General features: G+C 40.7%; 1 protein-coding gene across 1 annotated transcript; it reads left to right on the forward strand.

Annotated features, from left to right (window-relative positions):
• The first annotated feature begins 11475 nt into the window (after nucleotides 1-11475).
• Nucleotides 11476-14885, forward strand: LRATD1 (LRAT domain containing 1). Its single transcript, XM_063150854.1, has 2 exons — nucleotides 11476-11591; nucleotides 12156-14885. Exon 2 carries the CDS (start codon nucleotides 12193-12195, stop codon nucleotides 13045-13047), a length of 855 nt encoding a protein of 284 aa, XP_063006924.1. The 5' UTR covers nucleotides 11476-11591; nucleotides 12156-12192; the 3' UTR covers nucleotides 13048-14885.
• Nucleotides 14886-15553: the final 668 nt, after the last annotated feature.

Here is a 15553-nt window from a genome sequence, read left to right on the forward strand (position 1 = left end):
TATTACTTAAATCTTACTTCCTCTCCCTCTGCAGAGTTTAACATCTCTTCAGGGTCTTTCAGTTTTTATAGAAGGATGTTACTGTCAAGAAGAGGCTTACTGATACAGAGTTCAGCTAAGATGAAAGAATTTTTGAATATAATCAACAGGGGAATAAGTTGTAACAATTCACAAGATTCACAGTTTTCAAAATTTTAAGGTTGGAAACAGGACTGTGGGGAATTACCTGATAATGCAACAATTTCACATAAAAGGGATTAGTTGGGTGACAATCTAAATGTGAATTAACAGTGCCAGTCTGATATAAAAAGGCATAGACCATAATAAAAGTTAGAAATAGTCAGACAACCTATAAACAATTCTTCTGTTCTACTCTGCTCTGTTCACGCCTCAGCTGGGTTTCTTTTTCCAATTTTGAACACCACAGTTTGTGAAAGATTTAAAATTGAAGAGAGCTCAGTGGAATAGGATGAACAACTGGGATTCTAGAAAACATAACTGGAGAGAAAGTAAAACATGAATGAATTATGATTCTTTAACCTAGGAAAAAACAAAAAACTGAAAAGCAGAAATTTTTCAAATATATAAAAGGTTGCTTCTCTCCTACTTAGGAGAGAAGGAATAAATTATTTTCCATGACCTAAGAGAGACAACAAGAAATTATATGTTTAGACTGCAACAATGTTCAAAATTAGGATTAGAATATTATAAAGCAGTAATAAAATGGTAAGAATAGTAAAGCACTGAAATAGGTTTTCTGGGAGGTTATGGACTCTGGAATTCTAAACACCTTTGAAAGACTGTTCATGATTGACCAATACTCACAGAGATATTGCTCAGGAATGGTGCAGATTAGATAATGAATATCCTGAAGTGGAACATATGTAAATCAATTAATTTATTAGCCTGTTCCATAAAATACATTGAGCATTAGATTGCATTGCTCTCTCTCTCTCTCTTTTATTTTTTTTTACAAAGGGTTAAAAATTGTGTTTAAAAAATATAGTGGTTTATCTCTCCTTTAGGTGACATTTGCTTTCTTCCAGCTATCTTGTACTGATGGGATGTTATCCTGATACCATGAAAATCCCCACTGTTTCATTTACAAAGACGACTTAGGAGTTTGAATTATGTGTCAGAAACATTTCCAAACTATAAGTACTTTTTCAAGCCTTTGCTCATGAGCACAAGTAATAATCCAGAAAGTGAATAAGAAAACAAGACACGTCTGTTAATGAAAATTATTCAACAAAAAAATTTTGCTAAGAATCATGGGCCCAGTTAAAGCTCAGATGAACATTTCTGATTTACACCATTTTCAGTTCAATTTATTACAGCTGGATCTTTTCAGACTCTTTCCTCTTTATTGGCTTCATTTATCTGTAATCCTCAACTAGACACCTCAACTAGATAATAAGGCTTAATCATATTTGGTGTGGGTAGGTTATCAAAGCCCAGTTTCCCTGTACAGGTATCTGTGGGGTTGCAAGGAATGCTCTGCTTCTGGTCTGGAAAAGTATTCATGTGTCCAATACTGTGTGTGACTCCAGTTGTAAACTCAGCTGGCATTCTGCTGTCAGGATGTTTTATTTAAAACAGCTACTTTTTTTTTTTTTTTGGCAAATAATCTGTGTATAAAGACATATGTTACTCAGTCATACAAAACATTTTTCAAGTCCAAGTTAAATTCAGCAAAACTTTTCAGTTCAAAAATATTCGGCATTTTCCAGATTCTAAATATTTTGTTTTGACATTAGCATTTATTCATTATAATTAATTAGGAAAAAAAACCCTCATCTTTCAAAAGAAAATTTTACTTTCCACTTACTTATGCTTCATATGTAATTATCTCCTTTTTCCAAAAAAAAAAGTATATTTTAAAAAATCCCATCCTTCAGGTCAAAAACATTGACTTAGAAACTTAATAGAAAATTATACTTTCATAGGTTAATTTTTTTTGGGTGGGGGAGAGGTTTAATGTCTGGTAAAGTTTGGAAAACTTCAGAACTTATAAGTTGTCTTTTCTTTTTTTTTTTTTTTAACTGAGCTAAAAGATTCACTGGCCATGTCAGGGGTGTATAATTGTGAATTTCACCATATTCCGGATATGGGTTAGCATCTCAGCCTCAGGTGATTATCTCCCCATGAAATGGCCACAGAACAACAATCTCTACAAGCTTATCCCAGGGATCAAAGTCTTCCAAGTCCTTTTATCATTAGCAATCCTCTCAAACTCTGCAAACACAGCACAGAGGCTGCATGGACCATGCTTTCACACACAGAATTTCATTTCTACTATGGATTATTACCCTAAAAACTAGATGACATCCAAAATAATATAATTCTTACAGCACTGTATAGAAAACATCTATGATGGTCTAAGGATCAGGAAAGTGAAATGAAATAAGTATGTAGTTATATTACTGAAGTTTATTTGCATTTGACAGTACCCCCATATCCCATGTTTGTTGTATTTCACTTATACGTGCCCTGGAGAGATGTCTCCCCTGGAGACAGCCCTTGTCCTGTGTAATTGGTATCAGGCAACACAGAATACCTTCTGTGAGGCGAAAGAAGCATGAATATTCCCATTTACATAGGAGAAGGTAAACAGAACAGAGATTGAGGACAGAGCCAATAACGGATTTCAACATCTAAATAAGGATTTGGAGAAAATGGAGATGTTTAGGCAGAAACTGTAATTTGAAAAGCAAAGCAACAGCTGCCACCTAAACTTGGAGGCACTTAAACCCAGGAGAGAGAGTAGATTGAGTTTACAAGAGGTTAGTGCTTCTCATTAGAGGCATGCCTGAAGTTTCCTGAACGTAAGCAGCACAGCACCTATCAACAGGGCCCTGCTGTGAACTTCTGCTAAGTCCCCGGGGATCCTCCTCTGTGCTCTTCTGCAACACCAACCTCCCACCTCAGGCCCGAGCACAGCATGAAATCATGAGGTTTTAAAACATGCCTGCCACAAATTGTGATGCATCTGACCACCCAATCCATAATCAGCAGTAAAATCTGAAACCATGACACCTGGAAACATCAAATCACCTATTTTGGGATGAACATTCTCATCTTAAAGCTATTTTCATTAAATGGTCTTTGAACTACAGGAACAGAAATAGGAATCCAGGTTCCTTTGCCCTCATATGAGTACTCTAATCTCTAAGTTCTGTTCATGTTTCTTTGAATAATTTTCTCAACAAGAGCTGTTACAGCATGGAAACTGGAAAATAGCCAGAGAGCCTGTAGTGTGCCTTAACTTATATGAACACACTTAAACTGAATTAGAGTTTTAAACCACTGTGGCTACATGAGGTACTAAACACAGAATTCTGACACTTAAGTAATATGCCCATGTTTTAAACAGAAAAGTGCTTCTAGTTCTTTAAATAATAATTGATGGCACCAGCCTAAGTGATGTGACCAGGGCACATCTCAGTGATGTGACCAGGGTCGCTAAAAGACTTTTTACCACAGCTAAGAGTAAAACAAACTGCTACAAAACCAGTCTTGTCTCAAGTCAGATATTTTTTTCTTTCCTGTCAGTCAGGTTTTTTCTCTACTAAAATCAAATTTATTTCTGCTTTTTTAAAAGGGGGAAGAAGAAGTTAAGGCACTACTGTCATACCTTATGCAATTTGTCCAGATCATGTTCAAATCATGCTGCATCTTCTAAACTTAGGGATAAACATAAATTTTTCATGGTTTTTTTCTTCCATTATTATTGAAGGAACAACACAGCTAAAAAAAATGAGCTGTAGTCTACACTCATTTATGTATTATATATAAAGTAGCTGGTTACAGTTTAGTATGCTACAACTCTAAAAAATCCTTCTGTAAACAATAGTTTTGTATGCACACAATCAGCAAAAACAGAGTATGAAGATAACAGGGTTAACCTGTGAGCCAATTAGCTGAGACAGACTTCTAGGTGAAAGAATTATACACATGAACAGACACGACCCAATGGACCCAAGATTGTTTGGAGACTGGGAAAATGTAGCTTGGAAATTACTACTGGAAATAATATTGAAATTACAAATTTGGGCTACTCAAGTTTTGTTGAGCAGAAACTTACCTTTGATGGCATCACCCTGCAACCTCAATGAATTTATTCAGTACTTATACACCTTAGTAAATGGAATGGATTCTAATTGTATGCATTTGTCATTCCTAAGCATCTACAGCTGTATTTTTTCTTCAAATGCAGACAGAAATCTCACCGGATTCAAAGAAAACTGTGTGCATGTATCTCTGACAGCCTTTTCTAGTTGTAGGCAGGATGATGCTGGCCCTAAAATTGATATGCAGCTTGAATGATTTAGGTCTCCAGGACTGGGCTCTGTATTTGAAAAAGAAAAATAGGAGCTCCCTTCAAAAGGTTTTCATATATAGCAAGGTATGATTCTGAATCTAGTTCTGTAACTCAGTCAAAAGGGTTCAGCTAGCAGCATAAACCATGAGAGTGAATATCAAAATGTTTATGAATAGCAAGTGTCACAGAGATTGAATTTCTGCTTTGCTATTCAGTCAAGGGGTATTTGTTAATGCTTATAATATTTAGAAAGTAATTTTTGACTTCAGGTATTGAAAGACTCACAGATAAAATACATTTTATAAAATATTAACTAGCTTAATAAAAAGAAACATTGGATGCTCATTTTATTTCAACATTTAATTTTCATGGGAGTCCTTCAGGGCAGCAGAAATATCATACATATTATTAAAAATGAGTGAAATTATAATAGAATGCAGTTACAGAACAATAACTTAATAAAGGATCCCAAAGCACATATGAAAATGGAAAAAAATCAAGCAAATAACCCTGTTATAATAGAAGCAGACAGATATTAGGTTGTGTACAGCTTTACAATTAAAAAAAAAAGAAAAAAAGAAAGTGTAGTGGATAATCTCACTAGTTTTAAAGGAAAATGCAAGAAAATGTCATGTCATACTTAAGAAAACATTTTGCCTTTTCTCTTTTAGTAGTTTGGGAAAGAGCTAATAATAAGATAATCATAATTAAGTAACCAGTGTGCAGTTAGAAATATATTTATTATCTCTTTCTTGTTAAGCCATTTAGGGACAAAGTTAACATATCATCAGTGGAGATTCATACACTTAAAATGTAATTTTCGTGAAGAATCACAGCTTTATTCCTTATGGTCTGATATTTCTGAAAAGGTTTCCAATCTTTAAAACAGATTTAGGAAACCCTGTCTGCAATTACAAAATGTTAATTGAAGAAAGACATCAAAATGTTGATCTGCCATGTGACAGGAGCCCACCTAACAAGATTGCATTGGAATACAATTACAAGCCTTTTTGAAACTTTTTTTTTTTCTAGCAGCTTATTTTTTGAAGTTTCACTTCTTTCCGGAGATATTTTTCCCTGTACAAACATTACAAGGTCATTTTTATTTCAGATTTATTTGCAGCAAGAGTAGAGGAGACTGTGGAAATTTTCCTAGTAGACTGCCATTATTATTCTCCTTTTACAGAATGAACAATGTAACCACCTTTATTAAAGCCATGTCAAAATCCTATATTCAGAAGGGAACAATATTCATGACTGTTTCAGAGCACCAGCTCCAGAGTGCCAACACCTTTAAAAAAGATGTTTTCTTCTGGCAGATATTCAACATCTTGTTATAGCAGTGCTGTGGATTCAAGAACTGTATGATCACAGAATAAGCTATAAAAGAAGCTGAGGAAGTAGGTAGATGGGGTGAAAGTTTGCAATCAATTGGAATCCTCTTACTCATTATTAAACATAATATGAAACTGTGTCTTTACTGAAAAAAAAAAAATCAAACCAAAAACACCCAACCAACTAGCCAATAAACCCCAAGCCCAAATGAGCTAAATAAATTTTAAATAAAAATAAGATCATAAAAATTCTCTTATACTAAATCTACCTGGAGCTATATATGATTAAACTAGTAAATTTAAGATCAAGCTTGCTTTACCAAGATCTTTCAAACACATAGCCACTGCTTCTGTGGCTACAATCACTTGGTTAGGTTCCCCACAAGGCCAGACTAGATTTTATATTATTTCATAACACAGACACAAAATAAAATTTATGGAAATAGTATGAACTTTAAGACTACATTCCCAAATCTAAAAAAAAAAAAAAAAAAAAAAAAGCTTTGCCTAAGTGTAATAGTCTACTATGAATAAGTGAATTCTCCTTATTTGACCGTGGTCATGTCTGCTTAAGGGGTTTTGATGTTGTTGGTTTTTTGTTTAGTTTGTTCTGTCTCTATATGAAAATGGTGACATTCTGAAACACTCAAAATAACCTTGAGGAAGACATAATCTGGGAAATAGATCAAGAAATAAAATTCACTATTAATTGATCTAACTTCATCATGGTCATCAACACCCAATTCGTCCAAAGTTTATCAAGGATATTGTTGAAATCAAGAGGAAGGCTTCTTTGCTTATAATAGTAATTTAAGCTATAACATCATTCCCCCTGAAAAAAAAGCCTATGAATTCAGTTCAGTTTCCATTTAGTGTACAGACACAGACATCTAAATGAAAATCTAGTCCATCAGCTATTTTTCTTTCATACTCCAAAGAATGAATATGATGCTACTGTCAGGGATCTGACTGCAAGATCTACAAACTCTTCCATCACAACCTCAGGGTCTGCTATTTTCTGTTCAAGATCAGGTCTGATAAGATGAACCTTGGATAAGATGTCCAGAAGAAAAGCAAAGTTAATGAGAAAGAGTTTTGAGGAGCTAGGAGGGGGCTTCAGGCCCTGGCTTGGGAGCTGCACCAGAGCTCTGGCCCACGCTTGGACCAGGCCGCTGAGGGGGGATGGCCTTGCATCACTGCCATGACCTCCCTCAGCCTGGCCTCCTCGGGCCCCAGCCCAGCCCTCCTGCTCCTCCCCTCTTGCCAGGGCACTGGGAGGCTGCCTCTGGTGCAACTCCAGCTCCCCAAACCCTGCCCCTGCCCAACACCCTGATCTGCTGCTCTACGAGGACTTAGAAGTGGCTACTCCATTTGGGATTCTGTCTACAGAACAGCTTTCCAAAGATGAACACTTTTAAATTAAGGTATTTCTTCCCATTTCTCCTCAAAATCCTTCCTACTGCAATGTCTTTTTGGTTGTATCACTTGATCAGAAATTAAGTCTGGAGTCCTTAAAAGTGTTATTTAATAGAAAGGAGCTAGGTAGAGTCCAAGCAGTTGACTACATGGGCCCAGCACGAGGATCAGTGAAGTATTATTCATAAAATTAGTATTATTCATAAAATTAATTGGTAGCACGGCCTTTTGAAAAGCTTTGGCACAAGTCCTATACTATTTTTCATACATTTTAGGGATTGAAATGGATTAGGAATAATTCCTAAGAGGTAGTTTGGATGCAGTTATTTGATTTTGGAATTTAGAACATTCAAACAGACAATTAATTATGTGGTTCTACTGTACCTCAGGGTTGAAAAACACATCCTGGACAATTCTACTTACAAGTGACCCTGTGAATGCAAGAATCATGAAGTCACCAGAAGCCAGTAGAAGAGCAGAAAAGAGGCAAAAGAACAACTGTGACCACAGTTATCTTCTTGAGTTTTCACATTTTATATTTCACCATTGCTGCATAAAAATAGCAAAGCTGTCCAAGGCTGAAGGGCCAAAATCTGGAAAGGATCACAGCAGGTCATCTGGTCCAACCTCACTGCTCAAGCAGGATTATCCCAGAGCACATAGCACAGGCTTGTGTGCAGACAGTTCTTGGATATCTCCAGTGAGGGAGACTCTACAGCCTCTCTGAAAAATCTGTTCCAGTGTCTGCCCACCTGAACAGCAGAGAATTTCTCCCTTATGTTCAGGTGGAGCTTTCTATGCATCAGTTTCTGCCCATGCCTCTTGTCCTGTTGCCTGGCACCATAGACACTGATGAAGTCTCCCTCAGTAACTCCTGAGGGCTGAACTGGCCCAGCTCCCTCAGCCCATCCAAAACCTCACATCTCAGACTAGAGATGTAGAAATTGTATTTAGTTTCTACCAAGTGTAGAGTTCCTGAAATAGATAAGAGCTTCTGGGCCTCTGAGATTCTATATTAACAGGATTGTAATGGACAGATTTCTACAATCTAAAGTTCAGAACAGAGAGGAAAGTTGCGACCCTTATCATCAATTTTTTTATCTCTGGTTGTTTTTTGAAACATGTGTTCCTAAATTTTTCTGCACAAATGTTCTCTACTCATTAAAATCAACGGTGGTTGCAGCTCCACTTTTAGCAACAGGGGTCCAAGGCTCCAAAGCTCAGTGCATGGCAGGATGAAAAGAACATTTAAAAAATAAGGTTTAAAAAATAAGCTACTGATTATCTATTTTGCCACATATTTCAAGGGTTTTCGCTGTATTAAATTAAACATAAATGCAACAGTTACAAAATGCCAAGTATGGAAAAAGGCACAAAAAGAAAAAATAGCATTGGAAAGATATAAATTCACTCTCTCAGAGTAGACCAGGACAAAGCCAGAGATGATGATGTTATCGGGTTTCTTTCTAGGAGGATTGTAAATTCCCATGTCCTGGTGCAAGGAGATTATGACCCCAGTTTATGAGGCTGAGGCTGGGAGTGTGAACAGTGCTGCTGCACTGCCAGTGCCACCATCTAAGAGCAGCCAAGCCTGCACTCACTGCTTTGCTAAGGAAGCACTCAGAAGTTAAACATCTAAAGCAGATAATAAATTCATTAATCAAATTAGGTCAGACAAAAGAGGCATCTCCAGCAGTGTCCTTTAATCACAGCTACATAAAAGTTTGGGATTTGTTGGTTGATGGGAGTTTTTTGTATGGGTTTTCTTTTTTTAAGTCAACTTCTTGACACTATCATAAAACTGTGACTGAAGACAAACTGAGGGAAAATTTCTTTCTGAGGGGTAGTGGTAGAGCACAAAGCACTGATGAGACAGTGTACAGAGAAGAGAACAGAACTGAAACAAAGAAATGGGTGCTGGAAGTGTGTTGAATAGAGGTCATGAAGAGAGGTCAATTGTAAGGGATTGTAAGTGCTTCAACAAGAGACAGAATACTCTCATTGAGCAGACTTGCAAAAGCACAGGGGATTGCCAAAAAAAAAGGTTAAAATTTGGCAGGAGATACTCCTCCTGTTTTGAATGGCAGAGCCTTTCCTATACCCAGACTCCATCCTTCTGTACCTGCAGTTTGCTGAAGCAGTCTGTTCTCCACCGTTTTGCATGGAAAGGATGAAATAATGTTTTGTTTGTTTAGAACTATCTAAAAATTACTCCACATAGCCTTGATGATTGGCAAACGTGGGAAGTGTGAACTGTGCGAGTGCAACCTAAAAAGATGCAGACTTTAAATGGGAAAAATGTAAAGTGTTTAGAAAACAGAAACTGTCGATCAAGGTCTACAGAAAATGGCTTTCAACTTGGACTAGCTTTAAAAATGAAACACATCAACAGTTATTTTTAAAAAATCAAAATATTTAAACACTGTTTTACAGCCTTCGCTCCAAACCTATTAGAGTGTCCTCATAATTTAATTTAAAATGTTGCAGTTGGTGAAGGTCATTCTGTAAAAGAACATACAATTTCTGACAATCATTAGAAATGTATTTACACAATTCTAGAGATAACATCCATCTGTTATGATTAGTCCTCTGAAACTTTAAAAAGCATGTATTAGAAAACAATCTTAATTTTTAATTTTTTTTTCTTCAAATATTCTTTCTGATTATGCAGACCATGAATGCTGCATCCTTAACTGCTGCAAGTCAGCTTAATTCCTGTGAGTCTCAAGCCACAACCCCTGGGTTTATGAGACATGGGAAGTCTGTAATCATCAATAGATTAGCATAACTGCCACAGTGAAAAAATAACTGACGTCAGTCTTTGAATTTCACTAAACACATCTTTTTTTTTCTCCTCCATTTATGATGGGATGCCTTTGCACATACTAAAAAAAAAATAATGAGAACAAAAAGATGCCATTCTAGAAAGACAGCTATATCAATATTTGAATGGAAAAAGAAAAGAATCATTCAAGCACATTTATCTAAAAAATTCAGCATTTGATCCATACGAACACAGGTGTACAGCGTGAACCTCGGAAAACTGAAATTCACTGTTTTTAAGGACGAATGTCTCTCTATGATGAGAATAAAGTGATGACATTATTGTTCTCAGTTAACTAAACCTGACGACTGACTGGGAAAAGCACAGCAGCAAAGAGAGATATTATCCATAAACACTGAAAGCAAAAATACTTATGGCTAGATGGCAAAACTATTTTCACTGCAAAGAAATGAGTAGATTTACTTCCAGCTAAAAATGGTACTTCACTATGGATTCACATCTGAACCAAAGAATGCCATTAGATTTTTTTTATGGAGTGTCTTAAATATTTGAATTCTCACTTCTCAAAAGTTCACACAGTTATGTAGCAAGACTAAGAACACAGAAGGACCAGGTTACAATCCCATCATTGACACAGCCTCACGGGGGGAAGAGTGGTCAAATGAACAAATAATTTCTGAGTTCTATTTCCATAATGTGCAAAATTAGGTGCAAAAGTGTATATTGTTAGTAGCTACTACAGATGACAGATTTTTAGATTTTATACATTTTCGGAGGAAGTGGACTGCTACTGCCAGACAGACTCATCTTTTTACTTATGCCATAGCATGTCTTCTAGTCACATCTGACGACAATCCACAACTGCTACATTGTCCAGATGTGGACAGAGTCATCTCACCTACTGCCAAACACCAAGCATCCCAAATTCACATCTAGACAACGGCAAGAGACAGGCACCTCCTTAAGGCACTTCATGCCGTCCTAAAACTGGAAGTGTAACAGGCGAGAGGAACAGCCCTCTGCAAGTACTTCTCTCCTCAGCAAAAGGAAGCCCAGGATATCAGCTCAGACCGCACAGGTGCAACTTGGGGTTGCTGAAGCAACGTGAGGGGCACCCACTTCCAGCCTCGAGGGACAGAGCAACTCTTGGCCACCTGCGTCCCTCCTGGGCGGGTTGGTTTGGTAGAAAATACTCTCTTTTTTTTCTTTTTTTTTCTTTTTAATTTCGTTTTTTTTTTTTACTTCTGTCCAATGCAGTGGCTTCACGGGGTGGGCACGATCTTCAACCTGCTTTCCCCGGGACGCACCGCCTGGCACAGCCCCGGGGTCGGCCGGAGCAGCCCGGGGCTCGGTGGGGCAGCCCGGGGACCGGGGCTCGGAGCTCAGCGGGGGCAGCCCGGGGCTCAGCGGGGGCAGCCCAGGGATCGGGGCTCGGAGCTCGGCGAGGCCACCCCGGGGTGCGGGCCCGGCGTGTCGGCGGCAGCGGGGCCCGGGCGGGCAGAGCCGCGGCCCAGCCCCGCCGCCGCCAGGCGCGGCCAATGAGCGCGGCCGGGGCGGGCTCGGGAGCGGCGCCGCCGCTACTTATCCTCGCCGGAGGGGCCGGGCAGCCCACAGCGGCGCGGGCGGAGGAGCCGGGTGGCGGCGGCGAGCACGGGTGGCGCTTCCTCTGCGGCGCCCATGGGGACAGGACGACTTTAAAGGAGTTTGGGGGGGTTCTGGCGCTGGGCGACCACGGGTACGGAAGGGGACGGGAGGGACCCCTCGGGCAGGGGGTGCCGATCGCCTGCTCTTTGCCTGTGCTTTGCGGGGTCCCGGCCAGGCTGCCGGCACCGGGCGGGCAGGGCTGGCAGCTCCGGGGCCGTGCGCTCCTGCTGCCGCTTCCTCGCACGCAGCGCTGCCCGGCTGCGCACCGCTGGAGGGAGGGCTCGGGACCCTCCGGCCGGAGCCTCCCCGAGCCCCCGGAGCCCTCTCCCCTCGCGGAGCGGAGACTCCCGGTGCAACTCCGTCCCCCCGCGCAGAGGCGGCGGGCGGCGGGGAGGCTCTCCCGGCGCTCGGAGCCGCCGCTCCGGAGTCGGGGCTCTGCCCTGCCCCGCACCCCGGGGATAGGGGGAAGGGTCCGCACTGGGAGTTTCTCCTTTGTAGGAAAGAGTCGGGGAGGGATGGGGTCTTAGGGCGGAATCGCTGAAATCTTTTGTATGTGCCTTGATTTATTTTTTCTTTCGTTCTTTCTTTCCTCTGCGTGCACTCTCCTTCCCATCTCTTGTTCTTCTCTGTGTCTGCCCACCCCACCCTCCTTTAGATCCGGCGATTTCTGCCCTCGCCTCGCCCTGTCATTGATGGGAAATCAACTGGATCGCATCACCCACCTGAATTACAGCGAGCTGCCGACCGGGGACCCCTCGGGGATCGAGAAGGACGAGCTGCGCGTCGGGGTGGCTTACTTCTTTTCGGATGAGGAGGAGGACCTGGACGAGCGAGGCCAGCCAGACAAGTACGGCGTGAAGGGCTCCGGCAGCCCCGGGCAGGAGACGCCCACCCACCACCTCCACCACCAGCTGGTGCTGAACGAGACTCAGTTCTCCGCTTTCCGCGGCCAGGAATGCATCTTCTCCAAGGTCAGCAGCGGCCCCCAGGCTGGGGACCTGAGCGTCTACTCGGTGTCAGCCCTGCCAGCCCTCTGCAAGCCGGGGGACCTGCTGGAGCTGCTCTACCTGGGGCCGTCGGAGCACCCGCCGCCGCACTGGGCCGTGTACGTGGGCGGCGGGCAGATCATCCACCTGCACCAGGGGCAGATCCGCCAGGACAGCTTGTACGAGGCGGCCGCGGGCAACGTGGGCCGGGTGGTGAATAGCTGGTACCGCTTCCGCCCGCTGGTGGCCGAGCTGGTGGTGCAGAACGCCTGCGGGCACCTGGGCTTAAAAAGCGACGAGATCTGCTGGACTAACTCCGAGAGCTTCGCCGCCTGGTGCCGCTTCGGGAAACGGGAGTTCAAAGCCGGGGGGGAGCTGCAGGCGGCTGCTGGCACCCAGCACCAGCAGCAGTACTATCTCAAAATCCACTTGGCAGAGAACAAGGTGCATACGGTGAGGTTCCACAGCCTGGAGGATCTAATACGCGAGAAGCGCAGGATCGATGCCAGTGGCAAACTGAGGGTGATCAAGGACCTGGCTATAGTGGATGGGAAAGAATAGGGAGGAGCAGGAGAACGTGGCTATCTTCCTTCTGCCCTGCCCGGGGAGACCAGCCTGCCGTAGAGTCAGGAGGCTGCACCCTCCTTCCGTGGGACGCGACTGGAAGCAGGATCCATGGCAACATTCCAAAAAAAACCAGCATTCTTTACACCCATAGCCAGTATTTTGTTTGGCTTTTAATAGCATTAATGCTGAAAGAGCGAGAGAGAGGAAGAAAAGAGAGGGGGGAGGTGCAGGAAGGCTGTTCTCAGAGTATGTGGACAAAGTCTCTCCTGTCAGTCGATGTTGACCATTTTAGCAACATGCCAATAAAATTTCAAATTGAAATTTCTTTTTAAATTTTTATTTCATGGCTTTAATCCATGATAAGTTTTAAGCATCTGGGACTGTGGATGTGGATGTAGCTAAATAAGATTTTAGCTAATATTTGCCTTGTGGCCAACCAAAAGCATCAGTCATACTTTTCTAACTGGGAGAGAAAGGGGGTGCTGGGGTGGAGCGTAAATGCCTGTTTTTGTTTCTCCACACTGCTGCTTCAGCCTGTAGCTGCAACCCAAATTTTGTCCCAACCAACTCTGTCAAGCTGTTTACTAGGAGAAAATACTTTGACATTTCTGCTTGAAATCTATCACATTTAAAATATTTGCCTTTGCTTTCTGTTTGCAGCTCTCTGCTAAATATCATCATAATGCATGAGCTCTTTCCACCTCTTCCTTCCTCCCACCCTCCCTGCCTTTTTTTTCTTTTTTTAATAATAATAAAAAAAAAAAGTTGGTGAGCAGCTGTTTCCATAAAACTAAATTCAGTGGTTAAAAGGAAGTGGTGTATTTTGGAGAACAGTATACTCAGAGATCTAGACACTAGGATTTCGTGCTTGAGCTGTGGGTTTTGTACCACTGCTTCGATATCTGTTCGTATACAGGTCAATAGAATCCTGCAAGAAACAATTTTGAATTCTGCATGTTGCCTCATTGGAACAGCAAAATTGTGTATTTACAATTCCACTTCAAGAAATAGATGTAATGTGGCCAAGTTCATCTTGCATTTCAAATTCCCAGCAACTAAAAATTCTGTTCAGTGTAAGTTTAGAAAGCCACAGCAGCATTTAAAAGATGCCTTTTAATGTGATGTGAGCAATGCCTTGTCTGTATTTCAGATCCTGTTCACTCATTGCTTAATTCTAAGTTTTGAAGTGAAAGATCAGAGAATTAAATATATTTTAAAAAAATCTAAACAAGTATACTGGGGCATTTTTTTTATTATCCTGAGCTGCATATAACTTGTAATTTTGTCTTTGCATGTATCAGTGCTGAAAAGAAAATGCATTTGGTTTTGTTCTCTCTTCCCACATCAATGTCAGATGACAGAAATAATATCCCTCTTTTGTATATATTTATGATACACTCCACCCCCTATCAATGTACTGTGTCCCAACTTTTTTTTTTTTTTTGTATTAAACAATGTCATAAGCAACCTTGTTGCAACAGCAATTTCATTTCTACAAAGCATTTGCCTACTATAGCTGAAGATGTGAGGGTGGAGTGTACTTCCTTATAATAAAAGTGTTAGCATAAATACCTTTAAGAAAAAGCAAACAAATACCTGTACTCCCAAAACTGCACCTCTTTGGTGAAGGTCATTGAATTGGCTTTGTCCTTGCTAGCACATGTGGCAAAGTTATGTGGTAATAGGCAGTGTTACTTTTATAATTTCTCCTAAAGTACCTTGCTTAGTACCATATGGGGTAAAAATGTGAATTGTAATTGACTCTCAAATACTATTGAAATAGCCTCAAACCACATCATACTTTTTAATAAATGTATAGTATTTTAGCTTTATTTAGGGAGCAGTGGCTGTCTGATGATAACTTTTCCCACACATGAACAGAATCTTCTACCTAGCGTTTGTGTATCTTATTGTTGTACATTAGATTGCCTAAATCCTCTGTTAGAACTGATTTCCCTGTACCACTTGGTGGGAGCACTGTGGGATTGCAGAAAGACATTGGGTATACAAGGCACTTGTAAAACATTAAAAACTGATAGAAGAAGGAAAAGTGGGCAAAAGCAATTAATTTGATTTTTCCCTGATAAAAATATGCATTAGAGATCTGAGGTTGCAAGAGGCAGGGAGAATTAAACAAAGAGGGAATAAGTACCAGAATGTTTATGAATGAACAAGAATAATGTAGAGTTACAGTGTTATTTTGGATTTCTGGAATGCTTTTTCTTCAAATTGCTGTTAGATTAATGGGATTAGACAGAGGTTCCTTGGAAAATAAGACTCTTATGTCCTCACTAGTGAGAATTAAAAGCACACTAAATTTAAACTTTTCACTGTGCTTTCTGAATACTCTTTCATTCTAAACCCCATTTTAATGGTGGATTTTTTTGCAATTATTTAGTAACCTGGTTCATAAATGTGATGATTTCCCTTGTTTTACCCAGCTAGATGTAGAATAGTGTTTTGTAGTATATAAAAGAAATCATAGGAGTGAGTGTATGCT

Source organism: Melospiza melodia, chromosome 3 (assembly GCF_035770615.1).
Source record: "Melospiza melodia melodia isolate bMelMel2 chromosome 3, bMelMel2.pri, whole genome shotgun sequence".
Taxonomy (NCBI): Eukaryota; Metazoa; Chordata; class Aves; order Passeriformes; family Passerellidae; genus Melospiza; species Melospiza melodia.

Bases quoted from the DNA above. Each gene is read 5' to 3' on its own strand.
- LRATD1 (XM_063150854.1), top strand. From the start codon at position 12,193: ATGGGAAATCAACTGGATCGCATCACCCACCTGAATTACAGCGAGCTG.